At 47.0% G+C, this 21,188-nt stretch overlaps 1 protein-coding gene across 1 annotated transcript in view; it reads left to right on the top strand.

The window, feature by feature from the left end:
- LOC125720140 (connector enhancer of kinase suppressor of ras 2-like) overlaps positions 1-18,232 on the top strand; it is a 35,122-nt gene extending 16,890 nt beyond the window's left edge. Inside the window, exons 4-22 of the mRNA XM_048995275.1 lie at positions 388-475; positions 2,130-2,171; positions 2,448-2,567; positions 2,849-2,908; positions 3,387-3,455; positions 5,118-5,264; positions 6,464-6,597; positions 6,716-6,927; positions 8,380-8,469; positions 8,764-8,948; positions 10,136-10,184; positions 10,639-10,814; positions 11,511-11,584; positions 11,805-11,876; positions 12,471-12,538; positions 12,848-12,945; positions 14,181-14,658; positions 15,176-15,375; positions 17,089-18,232. Coding sequence (XP_048851232.1) covers positions 388-475; positions 2,130-2,171; positions 2,448-2,567; positions 2,849-2,908; positions 3,387-3,455; positions 5,118-5,264; positions 6,464-6,597; positions 6,716-6,927; positions 8,380-8,469; positions 8,764-8,948; positions 10,136-10,184; positions 10,639-10,814; positions 11,511-11,584; positions 11,805-11,876; positions 12,471-12,538; positions 12,848-12,945; positions 14,181-14,658; positions 15,176-15,375; positions 17,089-17,130 — 2,404 coding nt within the window. The 3' untranslated portion in view covers positions 17,131-18,232. The remainder of the gene's footprint in view (positions 1-387; positions 476-2,129; positions 2,172-2,447; positions 2,568-2,848; positions 2,909-3,386; positions 3,456-5,117; positions 5,265-6,463; positions 6,598-6,715; positions 6,928-8,379; positions 8,470-8,763; positions 8,949-10,135; positions 10,185-10,638; positions 10,815-11,510; positions 11,585-11,804; positions 11,877-12,470; positions 12,539-12,847; positions 12,946-14,180; positions 14,659-15,175; positions 15,376-17,088) is intronic.
- Positions 18,233-21,188: the final 2,956 nt, after the last annotated feature.

Consider the following 21,188-nt stretch of genomic DNA (forward strand, 5'->3'; position numbering starts at 1 on the left):
ATGCAGGACAGCAAAGAGTCAGCATACACACACCAAGCATAGACCCACACACCCAGGGACACTCCATGGCACAAGCTCACACACTTGCTCATTTACACCAGCACAAAAGCACACTCAATCATCTGTGATGTTCTGTGGGTTTAGCCATATTTTTAGCATCTGCACAGTAGATGCTTAAGCAAAAAAGCCCTCAGACTGTGCTGGACCGGGGGCTGGGTGTAGGTCTGGGGGGAGTGCCTGAAATCTGATCCTGTTCTGAGGCTCTGGACGGTGCGGCCTTCTGTGCATCTCGCATGGCTGCCCACCTACATAGTCACCATTGCAGTCAGCCGGCATGCTGACCTCCTGCATGTTGGAATCTGCAAGCAGGATCTCCTGTCTCCTTAGGTCCCCCTTTGCCGCAGTGGCCGACTACTCCGTAACCCGGAACAGCGTGATACAGCTGTGCCTGGAGCTGACCACCATCGTCCAGCAGGTAAGCACACTTGCAGCCGAGGCAGATCACACTTAAAGACCTGAGCGACAAACCCAGGGCCTTAGGGTTTGTAATAATAGCAATATCTGATGTATTATTAAATTTGTCATCACTGTCCTGCTCAAATCACTGTTCAGAATGCCCTTTAAGCAATTACAGAAGTGATAGAACAGTAAATAAAAGTAGCGACAATGCAGTAACAGAATCACAAGCACATATACAGAGCAGTGACAGAGCAGTGAGTAAAAGCAGTGACAGTGCAATGACAGAGCAGTAAGAGCAGTGAGTAAGATTGGTAAATGAGCAAGAGCAGTGACAATGCAGTTACAGCAGTGAGTAAGATCACTGACAGAGCAGTGAGTAAGAGCAGTAACAGAGGAATGAGTATGAGCAGTGACAGCAGTGAGTAAGATCGGTGATGGAGCTGTCAGTAAGGTCAGTAGCAGACCAGTGAGTAAAAGCAGTCACAGCACAGTGACAGAACAGTACAAGCAATAACAGAGCAATGAGGAAGAGCAATAACAGAGCAGTACAGTACAGTGACATCAGTGAGTAAGATCAGTGACACAGCTGTAAAAAAAATCAGTAACAGCAGTGAGTAAGAGTAGTGACAGTGTTGTGAGCAGTGAGCAAGTGCAGTGATTTTTTTTTCAGTGACTGAGCAGTAAGAGCCTTTACAGAGCAGTAAACGCATTTACGGTGCAGTGAGTAAGATCAGTTACAGAGCAATGAGTAAAAGCAGTGACAATGCGGTGACAGAGCAATAAAAGCAGTGACAGCAGTGAGTAAGAGCCATGACAGTGCACTGACATCAGTGAGTAATATCAGTGACACAGTGGCGAGGAAAATAAGTAATAGAGCTCGCACACTGAGCAAGAGTGAGTAAGAAGAGTGATGTGCCATGACAAAGATGTAAGAGCAGTGACTTATCAGTGACAGCAGTAAGAGCAGTGACAGAGCAGTAAGCAGTGACAGAGCAGTGAGTAAGATCAATGACAGTGTGTTAACAGAGAAAGGAGTAAGACCATTGCAGAGCAGGGAGTAAAATCAGTGACAGTGTGGACAATATGTTAAAACCTACTACTTTTTGGAGACATTTCTCAGGTTTTCAAAATATAAACCTCAATTTAATAAAAAATTTGTGAATTAATTAAAAAACTAAAATAGCCAAAAGTTCTTTTGTTTGGTTACTTATGGTTAAGGTTAGGGCTGGATAAGGGTTAGGGTTAGGCTCATGTGTGTGTGTGTGTGAGTGATGGGCTCTTCCACCTTTTCCCAGCAGCTGTGGGTAGATGCTTGCTTTCTCCTGCTTGCTCTCTCCTGCTCATGCTCTGCACTGCAGCTATTTCATTTGTCACGGAGCAGCAGGGCATCGTGGGTGACGAGTGAACCCCCCTCACCCACACCTCCCACCCAACAAGACGGACGTGATCAGAACATTAACTCCTGCAGTTCTCAGGAGAGCGGATGCTATGGGTGACTGGTGGGAATATAGTGTCCTGTGATGAGCAGCGAGGAGCAGTGAGGAGCTGTGAGGAGCTGGCTGCTCGAGTGTCAGTCTGACACTGAAAATATAAATGAGTCAGAGAGCCGGGAATTATGGGTAGGAGTGAATGTGTGCCCAGTGAGCTGAATCTTCTTCTCTGTTCTGTAGGACTGCACTGTGTACGAGACCGAGAACAAGATCCTACATGTGGTGAGTTGGATCCACCTTGGAGATACTGAAGAAGCACATTGCTGTGATGACATAACCCTCACACAGTCTCCCTGTATGATGCATCTATCACGGCCTCATATCCAACAGGCTCATTTCACTGCAGTCTTTGTTATATGTGGCTGACTGCGCCCTCTTCAGGTTGTCAGCTACAACTGAACTAGCCAGTTAGACTGACAGAGCTGAATGACCTCACAACAGGAAGATGCACCTCTCCGATGTAAGCTAAAAGTCTGAGGTGCATGTCTATCTTCTCAGTGCAAGACACTGTCGGGAGTCTGCGACCACATCATCTCTTTATCCTCGGACCCTGTGGTCTCCCAGTCTGCCCACCTGGAGGTGGTCCACCTGTGCAACATCAAACCTGCAGAGGGATTGGTAAGATCCCTTTTTTATCCGAATATATAACATGTTTCAGGTGGGATATACTGGCCCGTAGAACTGGCCTGGAAGCCTTGACACATGGTAACTCATACATAAACACGTGTATGTATATGTGGACAGATGTTAGGACTGCAGGTTTGGGAATTATCAGCTCATATATCTGTTGGAACACAGGCAGAGTCAAAAGGCCGTTTTGTTTATTAAAGTGTGATGCGCATGCCTGTAAAGTGGGGAGCCACCCTCACCTAGTTCTAACCCCCCTTATTCACCCACAGGGCATGTACATCAAATCTACATACGATGGACTGCACGTCATCACAGGAACTACAGAAGGGGTACATGTGCAGTACTCATATGTTCCTGTGTATTGATGTATGTGTGGCCACCTTGGTGTGTGTCTGCTGGCATATAGAATAGCATGTCAGATGTCTTTATTTGTCAATTCTGCCATATGTACATTCAGAGGTTTGAAATTGTGTTTCAGGCCTACAGTGCGTGCATAATTATCAGTGAGTGCACGAACATCAGTTGCAGTCACAGTTAGGCTTCACCGTCTCAGTCAGACATCGTAGTCAGGCTACACAGTCACGGTCAGATGTCAAAGTCATATGTCGCAGTCAGGCTTCATAGTCACAGTCAAGCTTCAGACATCACAGTCAGGCGGTTAGGCCTCACAGTCTCAGTTAGGCTTCACAGTCTCAGTCAAGCTTCACAGTCTGAGGTCACAGTCAAGCTTCAGTCAGATATCATGGTCAGGCTTCACACGGTTCTATCTTATGACACACAGTTGAATGTTTTCAATTCTCTATTTAGTCCCCAGCTGATCGCTGTAAGAAGATCCATGCAGGGGATGAGGTCATCCAGGTGAACCACCAGACTGTGGTATGTTCCGTGAGTGGGTCAGGTCGATTATGCATTCTAGCATGTCACTGTTGCTTCGTTTCCACAAACGCATTGCTGGTGCTGGTGCTGGTGCTGGACTTCTTCCCATTCAGGAACTTGTTCCGTGCGTTTCCAGCACAAAAAAACTGCCCCTGAACCAGAAAAACTGGTCTCAGAAATTGGAACTGTAGCGTCAACGAAAGTGGGACGGGCAATCGCGTCCAAACCTAACCGGAAAATTCAATCCATAGCAGATATAGTTTTATTTAATATCACTGGTGCAGGCAATGAAACAACTTGCCATTTCTTTAGTGGAATAACAACACAGTCTTTTTAATTCTGTAGAAAACAAAAGATTGATTTGCTGGCCAGATTTAGTAGTAAATTATAAACATGTCGCAGGTTGCATTAATAGAGTACTTTGGCTCTTGAGTGGCAAAAAGACTGCAAATTCACTTGCACACATAGACTGGGGAGCTTATAAGCAGACCAAAGTGGATACAGGTAATAGAGACAGAGCACAACAAGTCATACTCTGAAAACATTTTGTTTGTACGGCACCTTATAAAAATTTTAAATCCAAAATGGATCAAAATAAATCCATCAAATGAAATTCATGTGAACCTACATCCCTGCATACGTACACCTCTATCCTGTTCCATTCTTCTTCGAAACCAGTGGAAACACAGGCCGGTTCTCAAAAGGCAGCAAGCGAGCATGAGCCTGTCACTGGCACCAGTACCGGCTCCCTGTTGGTGGAAATGAGGCATTTGTCAGTCTTGCTGCGTCTCAGTGCTTTTACATGGCCATGATAGCATGTCTCAGTGATTATCTGTGTCAGTGTCATGGCGTAGAATAACAGAGGTGGGGGGAAAAAAAGGTGATGATCCACTTAAAAGCTCCAAGACAGAGGGGTTTATGGGGGAAACAGAACAGACTGTGAAAACTACGACATAACAGGACCATGAAGGGTCAAAAGGACCCTACAAAAAAGAACTATCTACAAAAATATCCAATAAGGTAACCACAAGGAGGAAAAACACAACATAGGGTACAGAACTAGAAAAAACGAAAACAGTACTACAACACGCATCAACACACATGAACTAAGGCTGGAACTTAAATACAAACAGAAAACCAGGGAGGAAAAGGGACAGGTGTAACTCATATCAATTAACCAATCAAAGGGAAGACATATTAACTACAAACAGGCGAGGTGGATTGCAATTATCCAATAACAACAAGGGAACTCCAAACACTGTACGGTATCAAACACTGACAGCTAACAACACTAGGGATAACTAAGAGCCAAAGAACTTGCAAACATAAACCAAATCACAGGCAGGATAAACCAAAAGAGGAAGACAAGGTTAAACCATAACATATACAAGGAGAAACCAATCACTAAGGATAAAATAAAAGCCCAAAATAAACAAATAGTGAGGGAGACCAAAGGTCAGCATCAAACCCATAACTGGAAGAGTGTCCACTCATAAGTCACTCACTCAGTCCCTGAGCTATTCGGGGGTTAGGGGGAGCAAGGAAAGACCCACAAGGTGAAAAGGGGAAGAGACACAAAGGGCAGGGTCGGATGGTACAGAGCCCGATATGTCAGTGCCGCTGTGTGTCAGTACGTTTGATGAGTGTTTGCGTCTCTCGTAGGTGGGCTGGCAGTTGAGAAATCTTGTCAATTCCCTGCGTGGAGATCCTAGCGGTGTGGTGCTGACGCTGAAGAAGCGCCCCCAAAGCACGCTAGGCTCAGCCCCCGCCCTTTTGAAAAACATGCGCTGGAAGCCTCTCGCACTGCAGGTAGACTGCCACACAGCCATGACTGTGTCCTGCTCACTAACCGTGCCCTCACCCCATCCAGAGGTGCAGATTTCCTTGTGCTGTGTGTGTGGGTGCCAGTAGTGAGTGTGGGGCAGCCTGTGGTAATTACTACAGTTGCACAGTGATGTAATTATCTGTATCTGTTCGACAACAAAATAATCTGTCTCTGTCTGTATTTGAATAGAATTTCAGAAGTGGGTGCTGTTCATGCTGGAAGTCCTGTTAATTTTGTATTTTCTGACAGATATAACTATCTGAAACCCCCCACCACCACCATTTTAACTGTGAGACACTGAGCAATCAGCCCTACTGAAAAAAAAATAGCTCAGCTTGACCATTTGAACCAGTGATCACCTTAACCTGGTTAAGCTGGTTAACCAATTTATTTATGATAGTTGAGCTTAAGGTAAGTTTTCACATGATGGCTTGATGGTTTAGCTGGTCATATCCGCTTATAATGTTCATTCTAACTGGTTTACTAGCAAGCAAGGAGAAACTGCAAAAAAAAAAATAAGTTTTGTAAATTGAAAAATCCTGTTTTGCACTGGAAATAGAAACTATTTATAGTAGAGATATATAGAAAAACAGTCTTCAGTTGAAGGGAATAATTGTAAATTCCAGTGATTCAGGGAAATTGCAGTAATAATGTCACGGAATTACAAAGTAGAACATCATTCTTTTTAATATTTCGACATTTGTTTTGAATGGAAGGCATCAACACATACAGCTAAAAATAATAAGTTATATATTGGTTTAGAGGTTCGGGTTTGTATAGGGGCTTGAAAGAAACCTGCACATGACACTCCCCCCCCTCCCCCCCCCCTCCCCCCCCCCCATGCAAGGTTCCCAGAGTGACAGCTGGGAAAGGTCAGCTCTCACCCCGCTGCTTGTTGTGTACTTGGTGGGTCGACCACAGAATATATCAACCTTTTTAAAATAATTTATAGTAAATGGAAGGATTAGTTAGTGAAACCGAAGTCCTGTATTCCAAATACAATGAGTGTTTATATCTTGTGTCCGTCTACAATGATATGAATTGATCATAGAGCTGAGTAATAATGTGAAAATTTGCGTAGAAAAATATCTTTTGCAGTGCATTATCTGGCTGTTTCCAAAAAACTGTATTCATATTTAGGTGCTTCCCTAGTAATTATCCAGTGACCTTTCTGGTTTCACAGCCGCTTGCCCCGTCGAGCCCCACCAGCAGTGTGGCCACATCCTCCAGCACCATCAGCACCCCCTCCAGGCGCAACAGCTCCGCCCTACAGGACCTCTTCATCCCACCCCCCCCTGCAGAACCCTATACCCCCAGGTGCCTGAGCACACCCATAAACTCTGCTGACAAGCCAAGATATCCTCTCACATACGTATGCTGTATGTATTTTCCTCTGCCCTTGTTCACCTGTGGGATGCCCTTTGCCTCACCATAGAGACGAGCAGGGTAACCTGTCCGGGGATGACCTGGCCCGTCACCATGGGGGTATCCCTGTTGCCAAAGGCTCAGAGTCCCCCAACTCCTTCCTGGACCAGGAGCAGCACAAGCGCTTTCCGCTGGGGGAGCAGGAGGCTGTGCTCTACTGCTACGAGTACGACAAGGGCCGGGGTACCCCACCCGGGCGTCGGGACGGCACGCCCACCTATGGTACGCCTGACCTCTGACCCAACACCTCTGTTAGAGTTCACATACAGTGCTGCTACAAGGCGAGAAACCAACCGAAAGGCATGAACAGATTAACGCACATTCTGTGTGTATCCCCGAGTCTGCTAACCTGAGGGCATCAGCCGAATGCTTAGCTCAGGGCGGGCGGGCCTGGTGTGTCCCAGTGACGCTGGATATTATGGTCTTCCGCTCCTGTTACTAGGCGCGTTCACAACACCAGAACTATATTCTAGAAACAGGACATTTTTGTGGAACCAGAGACTTTTTGTCATGTTTATACCGCAGGAACTATTATAGCAATATAATTCCAGAACCCTTCTTCAGGACCTGCTCCAGACTCTGTACGTTTTGTTCGAACATAAACTACTGGAGAAGTGCTTACAGTGATAGCTTGCTGATTGGTTGGCACTTACAGTGATAGCTTGCTGATTGGTTGGCACTTACAGTGATCGCCTGCTGATTGGCTGGCGCTTACACCGATAACTTGCTAATTAGTTGACCACAAGCGCCAGTGCTAACTTACAGTTAAGGTACATGGAAGTGCAGAAAAGGAGATGAAGTGGAGCAAAGATTGAGCAGATGGAATTGTTTGTAGTTACATGTAATGTAATCCATTGCTTGTGTCTCCACATTGCTTGTGTCTGCATAGGAAAATTTGATCGTTCACCAATATACTTTTGTCTAATATAGCCGGTGCTGGCGGTGAAAATAGCCGGCGCTTATTAGCAGAAAAACGTTTTATTACTTTTTATTCTGTGGAAAAGGAAAGATCGATCTCCTGGCCTGATTTAATAAGAATCACGAACGTGCCGCAAGTTGTGTAAGTAAAATAGAAATAAAAGGCTGTGTTTCATTTTGATCGCGATCGATCCTCCAATAGCTAACAAAACAAATTATTTATCCTCTCTGGTTTTGGCATGGCACTGTAGTTATGAACATTTCGTGTCTCTCATGCTTATTTTGCATAAAGGTCCCAGTTCCTGTCAAATGGTAAGAGACACATGAAAGTGGCCAGGAGCTAAAAAAGAACGAGGTCGAGAAAGCCCAGGGACTTGTAATCCGGGACTAGGTTCTGTACTTTGGGTGTGAAAGCACTTGTGGTTTCCCATGTGATTGCAGATTATCCTGGTCTTCCAGCACAGTCCTCCCAAAGCAGGATATGCCCACCACTGTTCTGAGGCCTGAGTGATTGGTAACTTGAGAGCCACCCGGCCAGCATTAGGGTTAGCATTAGAGTTATGATTAGGGTTAGCATTAGGGTTAGTAGTAGGGTTAGCAGTAGGGTTAGCAGTACGGTTAGCAGTAGGGTTAGCATTAGGGTTAGCAGTAGGGTTAGCATTAGGGTTAGCAGTACGGTTAGCAGTAGGGTTAGCATTAGGGTGCTCAGGCATTCATTCCTCTGTGTCTGCGGGTGGCTGTGTGGGTCCTCTTCAGGAAGGCTACGGCCGATCTCCATGCCCGTGGAGTACAACTGGGTGGTGGATTACGAGGATCCAGCCAAGCTGAAGAGAGACAGCAAGAGAGGTATGTGGAGGCGGAGGAGGAGGAGATGAGTCACACATGCAGAGCCTCACCTAGTTCATCCAAAACTTCATCTTCCCACATTTTCCTACACCCTCGTATCCCATTCCTCCTCTTCTTATCTTCCTGTCTTTATATTCTAATTGTGCCATGGAAGCTTCCCCAGTCAGCGTGCCGGTATTGTCCCAGAGATTGCAGTGGTCACCGCGCCGAAAGTGCTCGTGTGACTCGCATCACCACGGCTTCATCCTGAGCTCCGTGCTGATGCTGTTTCTTGTCCCATCTGCTTGCTGTCAGAGAGCTCTCTGCTGCGGTACGTGAGCGAGGATGCAGCCCCTCCGGAGGAGTACCTGACCAGTCGCAGCAGCAGGAGGAGCAGGAGGAAGGGAGACAAGGAGGGCCAGGTGCCCACGCTGCAGATGGAGGTGATGCGGCAGGAGTCTCTCTCCACGCCCATCTCTGACTCCAGCTCCCTGTACCATGTGAGTCCTTCCTCTCTCTGACGTCTCCTCCTTCTGCCATGTTGGTGCCATGCGTATTTGGGATGGAGCAGCATGTGTGTGGGATTAGCGTATGAGCTGGGGAAGTTCTAGACACACACTCGCTCTCTCACACACACTCAAACACAGACACGCTCTCACACACATACAGTCACACAGACACACGGACATACAGATGGAAACGGTTTATACAATATATTCCTATCTTTGTGGGGACTCTCCATTCATTTCTATGGGGAAAACTCTAATCCCAATATGACAACCTTGACCCCTACCCATCCCTAACCTTAACCATAAGTAACCAAACAAAATATGCAGCATTTTCAGTTTTTTGATTGTATTCACAGATCCTTGTGGGTACCATAAAATTGATCCCCCATTGTCAAAATAATGTTTTTTATCACATTGTGGGGGACATTTGGTCCTCACAATGTAATATAAACATAATCCACACATAAATATGTGCACACACACACACACACACAGATGCAGTCACATTTGCAGTCACACGCTCACTTACATACACACAGAAACATACAGTCGCACACACTGATACACTTGCGCACTCATACAGTCGCACACACGCGGTTTGGCTGGCGCTAGGTGCCATGTCACGGTGGCAGATGGCACCGCGTCTGCTCTTCCACCAGGCTGCAGAGCCCCCTGAGATGGGGGCGCTAGAGGACACACAGTGACCCCAGCCACTGACGCTGTGCAGAATGTGCTGTGTTATTCACCCTGCCGCCTCCCCTTGTTTTGCAGGGTGAAAGGTCAGGCTCTGCCAAGGCCTGTAAGCTCCCCAGTCCGGTACAGGCTTTTGGGGGTGGGGGGGGGGTCAGGGCCATTGACTTCCTCTTGCTGGAAATTCACTGCTGAAACACGCCGTATGTGACACATAACTGTGACTCAGCCGCAAAAACAGAGCATCTGAATATGGAGACCCTCTAGTGTATTGCTGGAGCAGACGGAAGCAGTACGGGTTTGGGGGTCACGTTTAATCAGCGGCGTCTGTCTGTGCTGCAGAAGCTCGCAGACCATCATCCTGCTTACCCGGCACAGCTACTAAGGACGCTTAGCTCTCTGACCAGCCATCTTTCATGGGTCTATCAGCAGCACGGACAGGGAGGTCGCTCCTGTGTTCACGATCATCCCTTTCAAATGTTTTACAGACCTTCCAACCGTCGTCACTGCTGTCCAAGTCCAAGAAGAAGAAAGCAGGTGATGAATGACCTTCTTCTGTCTTTATTATTGTCCTTATCAGCCTGTGTCCTCCTGTATTCTGTGTGTTGATCTCTTGCTGCGTTGGTCTAAAGGGTGATTTCTTCCTAAGCTCTTTCATACTCCGAGTGTTATTCTCAGTGAAGATCCCTGTGCTGCTTCCTCCACATTCACTGTGAGCCCACCCCCTCTTCCAGCCTTAACCCTAACCTCCAATCACCATGAGCCCCTTTCTGACCTTTGTCCCCCCCCCCCCCCCCCCGAGTAGATGGTCCCATCTATAACAGATTCATTGTGAGCCCACCCCCTCTTCCAGCCTTAATCCTAAACTTCAATCACCATGAGCCCCTTTCTGACCTATGTCCTCCCCACTCCTCCACGAGCCCCCCTGGAATCGCCCCCCACGTGACCTCGGCTCTGACCCCCCCTCCCACTTTGCCCCCCCCCCCCCCAGCGATCCCCCTGCCCACCATCAGCAAGCGCCGGGTGTCCTGCCGGGACCTGGGCCAGGCCGACTGCGAGGGTTGGCTCTGGAAGAAGAGGGACGCCAAGAGTTATTTCTCCCAGAAGTGGAAGAAGTACTGGTTTGTGCTGAAGGAGTCCTGCCTCTACTGGTACATGGACGAGGAGGTGAGCGGTCTGTGGCTGCTTCCAGCTTGTCTACCCACATCGGTTCCAAATCAGGAAGAACCTTCATAATATGTGATATTACTGCGGGGCAGCGATCAGGCTGCAATGCTGCAAAGTGAACACCTATTAAAACATGCGTATTCAGCTGCAATTAACACAGCACTCATTTTCACCGGATAACCACATTCTTCCCCTCATCTGAGTTTTCCGTATGTGTGACGCTTTTCAATACACATTCCTGGTCGATTCAGTCATTCTTAGTCAGACTTAACAGTCTTTATGGCAAGTCAATAAATATTCATGAGGTCTGACCCTCCTTTGACAATAAAACGTCAGAGTAGAGATAAAGAGATAAAGAACAGCTTTTGCTTAAACGTCCTCTGGCACCGAGAGCTGAAAAGGGTTCTGTGAGGGAGGGTCAGGTTGTGTGTGTGTGTGGGGGGGGGGGGGGGGGGTTCAGTTTGATAATAGCAGAGATGAATCAGGCAAATATGGGAACAGGGACAGCAGGGTTATTGGCTGAGGAGGAGCCTTCAGTGGGCTGCAGGTGGATTTGCATACTGATTCACCTAAAATAAATTTTATCGCAGTACCAGAGCAGAACGCATTAGGGTCAGAGATCAGGTGTTAGGACGTACTTTCTGGAGAACCGCTATGGAGCATGAACTCGGAAGAGCTCCCGTCTCCCTCTCCCAGGACGAGAAGGCAGAAGGATTCATGAGCCTGCCGGAGTTCCACATCGACCGCGCCAGTGAATGCCGGAGGAAGTAGTGAGTGCCGGTGCAAATGCACTGCAGCCGTGTCTAACGTTCATGTGTATAACGTGCACGTGTCACATCCGTGCACTTGATGTTAGTGTGTGACGTTTCTGTGCGTGACATCAGTGTGTGTAGCTTTTGTGTGTGAATCATGTTTGTGTATGTAATGGATGTGTGCGTAAGGTTTCTGTGTAAAATCTGAGTGTGATATTTCTGCCTCTCTGTCTTTCAGTGCTTTCAAAGCTTGTCATCCAAAGATAAAAAGTTTCTACTTTGCAGCTGATAGCGTGGATGATATGAACAGGTGAGAACAGAGAGTATAAAGACAGACAGACAGGTATAAACACAGATGTGCATAAACAGAAACAGGGATAAACTTATGCAGACAGGTACAAACACAGACGGATATAAAAAAATATGCAGGTATAAAGGCAGAGAGGCGTGAACATATATAGGTGTCAACACAGACAGGTATATAAATGTCATAAACGCAAACCAGTATAAACACTGACAGACAGGTTGAAGCACAAACAAAAGGATATGAACACAAACAGATGGGTATAAACACAAACAGGTATAACCATAGACAGGTATAAACACAGACTGATAAACACAAACAGGCATAAATGCAGACAGACAGGTATAAACACAGACTGATAAACACAAACAGGCATAAATGCAGACAGACAGGTATAAACACAGGAGGGTGTAGGAACTGGTGGCTTTGTTCATCTACCCAATACAAAGACCTTTGTATTTTATTTATTAATGTCAAACTCTCTCCTATGCCTTTGTTACTGGAAGCATGTATAAACACAGAGAGGTGCAGATGCCTGCACAATTGGCTCTTTTTCGAGGTAAATATCCACGCTGACTGGCTGCCTCTCTTTCATCGCAGGTGGCTGAGCCGACTAAATATGGCTACCACGGGCTATGCGGAGCAGGAGAGAGTCAGGCAGGAGCAAGGTGAGAGCTGGACGTCAGCAGGATTAGTGGAGCTACCTGCCCAGGCTTCAGCCGCCCATAATCACCCAGCTCCCTCTCTTCAGTCCGTAGTTACCAGTCACTCTTCTCCAATACAGCACTTTATTTTAGCGTGATCAGTCACAAAGAACTTCCCTCCATTTTTGCTGTTTCTATTTGGTTAATGGATGATGACCCTATTTGTGGGTTCGAGAGGAGGTTACTGATCGGCGTGAGCTGTGGATGGAAACAGATTGGCCACCACCCTCAAGCCTCCAGACAGTGTGGCATCACCACATCGCTGTGTTGTAGATTACTGGAGTGAGAGCGACCATGAGGACGACACGCCATCAACGCCGAAGCAGGACAGCCCACCTCCACCTTACGACACCTACCCACACCCTTCATCAGTAAGCCTGTCAGAAAACTGTCCCAATACCACTCTGACACCTGACTGAGCAGTACAGGGTGTCCCAATACCACTCTGACACCTGACTGAGCAGTAGAGGGTGTCCCAATACCACTCTGACACCTGACTGAACAGTAGAGGGTGTCCCAATACCACTCTGACACCTGACTGAGCAGTAGAGGGTGTCCAAATACCATTCTGACACCTGACTGAGCAGTAGAGGGTGTCCCAATACCACTCTGACACCTGACTGAGCAGTAGAGGGTGTCCCAATACCACTCTGACACCTGACTGAGCAGTACAGGGTGTCCCAATACCACTCTGACACCTGACTGAGCAGTAGAGGGTGTCTCAATACCACTCTGACACCTGACTGAACAGTAGAGGGTGTCCCATTACCACCCTGACACCTGACTGAGCAGTACAGGGTGTCCCAATACCACTCTGACACCTGACTGAACAGTAGAGGGTGTCCCAATACCACTCTGACACCTGACTGAACAGTAGAGGGTGTCCCATTACCACCCTGCCACCTGACTGAGCAGTACAGGGTGTCCCAATACCACTCTGACACCTGACTGAACAGTAGAGGGTGTCCCATTACCACCCTGACACCTGACTGAGCAGTACAGGGTGTCCCAATACCACTCTGACACCTGACTGAACAGTAGAGGGTGTCCCATTACCACCCTGACACCTGACTGAGCAGTAAGAGAGTGTACTAATACAATTTTGATACGTCCCTGTGCATTAGAACGTGTCCCGATACCACCCTGACACTTTGCAGTGTATTTTAGAAGCTACTTAAGCAGTCAGGCTGCACATGAACCTGAGTAGAACTGGTGTACTTTACTGAACAACTCACACTTATGAAGAGCCTGGTTGGATGGGTTATTTATTCATTAGACGATAGCCCCCTGGTACACAGGGACATATGCAGTCACAGTCTGCGGGGCCTCAGGCTCCTGTAAGTCTCAGTGCTCCTCACTCTTTGAACATGTGTGGATCATTTGCTGCTTGAGTGAATTTGCCGGCCCTCCAGCTGCTCGTTGTAACCTGCAAAGACAGCGTGGTGTTATTTATTTTGAAGCAGAGACTGTAATTAACCTACAGAGTATTGGGACACAATGAAAGCGCGCAGTGCAGCAGCGCCCTCCTCTGGCTAAAATGTGACTTTATTGAGGTCAGGCTGTCCAGCTGTTTGTGGCCCACATTTACCTTTGACTCTCTCGTCAGATGAGCTCCTCCAGCCCTTACCTCGAGCCCCGGCACAGCCGCCTGTCATCCACAGAGACATCGCAGTCACGCTCCTCCCATGAGGAGTTCCGCTCTGACCCATCAGGGGGCAGCAGTGGGGTGTCACCCGCACGTCCATCATCCAGCCAGCGCCGTTCATGGCAGGACCTGATTGAGACACCCCTGACCAGCACCGGGCTGCACTACCTGCAGACATTGCCTCTGGAGGATGTGACACATGGTGAACCGGGCAACAGAGTGTCGCCTGAAGGGCGGCGCCAGTCCACACTCCCCGCACAACGCAGCCTGCTGCAGGACCACTATGGGCCTGTCTGCGTGACAGGGGTGGAGCAGCTGCTCAGTGTGCCAGGGGCGGGCAGCAAACCCCGCAGCTATACCCTGCCCCGTGACGGGGGTCTCCACGCACTCTTCAGTCTGAGCACGAGTGCAGAGCACAGGGACATGCAGGATCACACAGGTGAGCCGGGAAGGGTTCTGCTAGGTGAATGGTATGGGGTGGACATTACACAGTAGGTCACTATGGGACAGCTAATACATGACAGTCTGTATGGGATGTGTAATACAGAGCAGTCAGCATCAGGCAGCCAGAAAGGGTCACTATGGGAAGGAAATACAGGCCAGTCAGTACTAGGCAGTCAGTAATAAATAGTCGATATGAGACAGTTAATACTGGATGGCCACTATGGGAGGGCTAATACAGGCTAGTCAGTACCAGGTGGTCAGTAAGAAATGGTCAGTATGAGACAGTTAATACTGGGTGGTCACTATGGGATAGTCAGTACATGGTGGTCAGTATGGGATGGTTAATACTGGACAGTCAGTACCAGGTGGTCACTATGGGACAATAAATACAGGATGGTCAGTACCAGGTGGTAATTATAGGGCAGTCACTGTCAGGATGGGATGGTCAATATGGGGCAGAATCAAGGCTATGAAAACGAGAGACTAAACGCTGCTGCTCTGGTACCTCTCAGACAGCGAGCGGGAGGTTGCGCAGAGAGCAGACTCCATGAGGGACCTGTACCCCGCCCTGGAGCGGGTCAGTGTTTCGCCCATTGGGGATCCCCGGCGTTCCACCCGCCTGGAGTACAAGCGCTCCTTCGTCCGACGTGGCAACGACGCCATACTCAACGACAAGCTGCACAGGCTACACGTCCTGCAAAGCACGCTCAAGGTGGGGCTCCATCTCTCTGTCTCTCTGTCTGCGTATCTGCCTGTCTGTATGTCCCTGTGTGTCTGTCCGTCTGTCTGTCAGTCTCTGATACTGTCTGTCTATATATTGTTGGATTCTTTGGGCTTATATATAGCTCAACTGTGTATGTTTCACTTGTACCTCTAAGTGATTTTTTTCCAGAGGTGGTAATTGTTTAATGATTTAGACTGAACAGCACCAGGACAGAAAGTGCCTCAACACTGACACCCTGTGGCCATTTAACCAGAGGGCTGAATTGTCAATAGGATGAGGATCATTTCATTTGATACTAATGTTGTTGCATTTTGTCACTGGATAATCAGTATGCTATTTGGATTACTGTTGAATATATACACACTCTAGTGGACTGCCAGTCTTTTTAAGTGTTTCCTGTCCATCACCTGGTTGGATGATTATTTGTTGAGGCAATAGAAGCCAGAATGCATTTGTGTGCGTGTCTGTGTGTGTTGGGAGGGGTCTCACTTGTGTATATATTATATTGTGAGGACCAAATGTCCCCACATTGTGATAGAAAAACATTATTTCGATATTGTGAGGGCCATTTTTTTTATTAAAATCTGTCACTGCAATCAAAAACTGAAAAGGCCAAAATTCTTAGGGCTGGGTAGGGGTTAAGGCCGTCATTGCTGGGATCAGGGTTTTTCCCTTAGAAGTGAATGGACGGTCCTCACAAAGATGTCGATGTGTGTGGTTTTGTTATTTTTTTGGTCTGCACAGTGTGGAAAAACCTGTTACTTGTAGGGGCACTTTTCAGGTTCTCACAATACAAGCCTCAATGTTATACAAATCTGTGAATGCAATCAAAAAACAAAAGTCTTGTGTTTAATTATTTATGGTTAAGATCAGTGATAGAGTTATAGTAGTTGGGATTATCAATTAATGGAGAGTTTCCACAATGGATTTAGAGATCAATTGTCATTGTTGATACACCACAGCATACAACGATGAAATGTGTCCTTTGCATTTAACCCATATGTGACATCATGACATGCAGGGGGCAGCTAATTCAGTGCCCAGGGAGCAGTGCTTGGGGGCGGTACCTTTCTCAGGGTACTTCAATGGTGCCTTGCTGGTGGGGGATTTGAACCTGCAATCTTTCAATTACAAGTGTGCTTCCCTAACCATTATGCCACCACTGCCCACAATGATAGGAACACGTGAGCTGTGAGGGTCTGTATCTACGTGTGCGAATGTATGTGTGGGTTATGTGTATATATTACATCGTGGGGACCAAATATCCCCACAGTGCAATAAAAAAAGTGTTATTTCGATGTTGTGGGGACCTTTTGTTTTTTGGTCCCCACAAGGGGAAATAGACTTTTATAAAAAATGTGTGACAGTAATCAAAAAACTAAGAATGCCAAAAGTCTTCTATTTTGTTTGGTTACTTATAGTTAAGGTTAGGGCTGGTTAGGGATTAATCAAGGTCGTCATGTTGGTATAAGGGATTTGCTCATAGAAATGAATGGTTGATCCCCACAAAGATATGAGTGTAATCCTGTGTGTGTGTGTGTGTGTGTTCTGTTGTCTTATCATGGTCACAATCTGGGTCCATGTTTGCAGTTCAGTTTCTGTATATATTAACAAGCATGTCTTTGCACTCCTGTACCTCTGTAAGATTTACCTGTCTATCTGTGTGCCCACATCAGTGTGTGTCCTCTCTCCTCCATTCAGGACGTCCAGATCCAGGACACAAAGCCTCCATCAGGATACTGACACCTTACCGCCCTCTCCCCCCACCCCCTACAGTAAGCACTACCCTACCTCCATGTGCTCTTTCTGCCTCCAGAAGGGCTGCAAGAACTGTGCTGGACTTCCAGCGAAAGGATGCCCCCTGTAGGATGGACGACATCCCCACCATAGCGTTACGTATATTTCCGGTCAGAAATTCTCTGGTAGAGAGTGCAGAGAGCTAAGATGAGCTTTGGCTAACAGCAGCTACACTAAAAATGACTTCCTCTTCTGCCCTTTGGTTTTACGAATGCGATAACGATGTTCAGAGTATTGCTGTGACGGAACCGGGAGCGCAGACCACCGTGTGTGTGACGGTTTACAGGAGGGGGGGGCGCCCGAAATCTCCAGGCAAGTGGGCCGGAAGAGTTTTTGTTGTTTCATAATCAAGGTTTTATTGGGTTTCAAAGGACGGTGCCAGATACACAAGCTTCTCTTCTGACCTTTCCTTGTGACCTCGGTCTCCAGCGGTCAGATCGCAGCGGTTCCTGCAGGACTCTCTTCATGCATCGCATACGATGGTTCCGTTACTGTGCATGGCTTCCTTTTCTGTACATGTCTGCAACACAAAGGTGTACACATGTAAATACAGACGTACATATGGAGAGAGAGAGAGAGGGAGAGAGAGAAGGAAACAGAGTGAGTGTGGCGGCTCTAATTTTGGCTGCAATGCTGTGCAATCAGTGTGTTTTAAGCCAGTCCGTATCAAATCATTTTCAGTGTCGCTGCTTTCTGATTGGCGTGTGTCAACCCTTGTGCTTTAACTATTCTGGCTTGACGTTCCTACACTCTGAACACTCCTCATTCCGAAGAGGTTGTTGCCTGGCAATAATTAACCTATAGTGATAATGAGTTGATTTGTTAGATACGATAACAGGATCTATTTTTGTATGCATCATGTTTACCTGAATGTCGATGGTGGTTTTTGTATAATAAGTGGTGTTACTTGTGGCTGCGAGTGTGACTGCTAAATGACTTTGTATAAGATATTTTGACATGTTTGAACTGTACTGTAAACACAACAGGATTATTCAGTGTTTTTTTTTCCCCCCGTGTCATAATGGAATCCCAGCGCACTTTTATGAATAAACTGTTTAATGTTTAAAAGGCTTCTTGACTAAAATGATTTTTGGAAAAAAAAAAGCCCAAGTTCCCAAGTGTACAACAGTCAAGCAGCATAGTTCAGCTCAGTCCGAGACCAGACTGAGGAGAGGGTGGAGGTGGGGGAAAGGAACCATATCCTCATTTCATGATTTTGGTTGTCACCATTTAAAAGATCTCTCAACAAATAACTGAATGATTTTCCTGCCTTATCGACACAATGTTCTTAACAAGTGGTGCTTCTGCACTGACATACAGCAACCGATGCGCACCACAAAGAGAGACCAGTTACAGTGCAGTTTTCCACTGCAGAAGGGTCGGCCCGGTAATGGCGTCGTCGGGTTTGGAGAGAGAATCGGATGATGATGACGCAGCCAGTTTGGATTGGTCACGCTTTTGGCCCTGCTCAGAACGGGTATCACTCGGGTTCCTGGTGCCAGTGGAAAGGTACCAGAAGAGAACGGTACATTTCCATGAATATCACAGCGCAGATGTAGGTGTGAATATTTATAGGTCAGAAATGTCAGCGTGGAATAAGGAAATCTGAAAGCTAAAAATACTCCACGGTTCATTCCAGCCTCGAGATGCCACAAGACAACGCAGCCCAAGAAGAACTTAACTGTCTGTTCCAGCAGGTACCAGGCACACACATCTGACAGGAATAGAGGAAAGATAATAACTAATAGTGACCTTCAACACACCCTGTTTCCGAAAAGGATTTCATCGCCATGGAAACAGTAGTCACAGAGCGAAAACATGCTTGGAATTCTTCTTAAAACAAAAAAAGGATGTGAGTCTCCTTCTCCTTGAGGTTGCATGGTGGCAATATGATTCGAAAGAGAAACATAATCAAACACTGTACCTTCTGTAAGAATAACATTCAGAATGAAGCAATGAGCTGCTTCTTACTCACATCTCTCCCTGCACCGGAATTCCACAATGAAATGTGCAAATAGCCAAACAGAGTTCCGAGAAAAGTAATGCAGTAGTTTCCCAGTATCTTGCTGGACCTACTGCAGATAATAGCGAACCATCCACAGACCCCATATACAACATGATTTTCATGTACTTACATATGATAACTGACAAATTACCATGGGCTGAGCTTTTTTTTTGGGGGGGGGGGGGGCAGTTGCTGGGTCAAAATTGCAATTAACTGACAACACCAGCATTGCACATGTTCTAAGCTGACACTTCTCTGCATTGTTAATACTCTATAGGAGTACGAAATAATAGGTGATGTGTCCATTAGGTTCATCTGTGCATTAACACATAAGGTAAGCAAGATGCAGTTTTCACCCCCCGCATGAGCAAACATCAAACTCTATTTATGTAAATTATGCAATTAGGCATTACAAACATTAAAATCTGTAATAATAAGTACATCATATGTTATTATACAGTGTTGTAGTCTCTCTCAGATCCATCCATCCATTCATCCATCCATTATCTTCCGCTGAATCCAAGGTCTAGTCGCGGGGGCAGCAGTCTCAGCAGGGAAACCCCGACTTCCCTCTCCCCGGCCACTTCATCTAGCTCCTCCGGGGGGAATTCCGAGGCGTTCCCAGGCCAGCCGAGAGACATAGTCCCTCCAGCGTGTCCTGGGTCTTCCCCGGGGTCTCCTCCCAGTGGGACATGCCCGGAACACCTCACCAGGGAGGCGTCCAGGAGGCATCCTAATCAGATGCCCGAGCCACCTCATCTGGCTCCTCTCAATGTGGAGGAGCAGCGGCTCTACTCTGAGTCCCTCCCGAGTGACCGAGCTCCTCACCCTGTCTCTAAGGGAGAGCCCAGCCACCCTGCGGAGGAAACTCATTTCGGCCGCTTGCACTCTCTCATATGAAAGGCATTTTATCTGAGAATTGTGAAGAAGAGAATTTATCTTTAATTGTAAAGAGCAATTTAGAAATGTCATGTATGAAGGAACAATGAAAAGAAAAACGTTGATTTTCATTTTCAGAGACTACTGTGATGAAATAAGAGTAAAGTGTGACGCCAATGTAGCTATTAAAAGTCACGCCACGTGAGTACAGCTTCTTCCACTGCATGGAATGTGGCACAGAACACAGGAGCGAAGCATGCTCCTCTGGTATGTTCAGTCTATCATGCATCCAGGCGTGACACTCTTTGTGGCGTCCACAGGAATGCATTTCAGAGGTTCTGCCTGGGACAGAGGGCAGGAGATCTCCACGTTTGGGACGGTGACACAGATGTGGGACAGACGTCACGGGAGCAGAGGGGAGGGGAGTTTGGCACAGGTGGGCAGCAGTTCTCCTGCTGTGGGACATAGTCACAGGTGACATAGGTGACCTTCTGCCAGAGCACGTTAACAGCAAGAGCGAAAGCTCTGACATCATCAGTGTATCAAGCAGGGGACCTCAGAGACTCGGATGTGACAGCAGATTGGTTCGGGGACATCTGAAGACACGCAGAGCCGCAGGCTGGCGACTGTCACGTGGCTAGTCTGCTTGTGTGAAGTTCCTATGCTGTTCAGCTGTCTGCTGGGGTCACACGTCCAGAAACGATGCATTTTTAAACATAACATCACTGCCCTTACTGTGTGCGTGTGTATCGAAAATCGCAACTCGAGCAGACTTCTGGAACGAATTAAGTTTGTGTTACAAGGTACCACTGTATCTGAGTAAAATATCCAGAGGTTTAGATGGTTTGAAATAATATGTAATATTAGATAACAGCACCTTATTAGAAATCTCTGATTAGACGTTTATATAGGTAGTGGATGTCTGTGTTTATATATACCTCTGCTTATATCCGACGCGTTTAACGTCTGTTGTTCTAATTATCCCTTCTGAGTTTAAGTAAGGACAAATAGCCGCGCGTACGTTTCGCATGTGTGCACAATGATTGCGCTTTTCTGAGATGCTGCTGCGTTTGACGTGAAGTGTGCACGTCAGCCAGCACAATAACGGGAGTGGCGCTCC

This window comes from Brienomyrus brachyistius, chromosome 24, assembly GCF_023856365.1.
Source record: "Brienomyrus brachyistius isolate T26 chromosome 24, BBRACH_0.4, whole genome shotgun sequence".
NCBI classification, from domain to species: Eukaryota; Metazoa; Chordata; class Actinopteri; order Osteoglossiformes; family Mormyridae; genus Brienomyrus; species Brienomyrus brachyistius.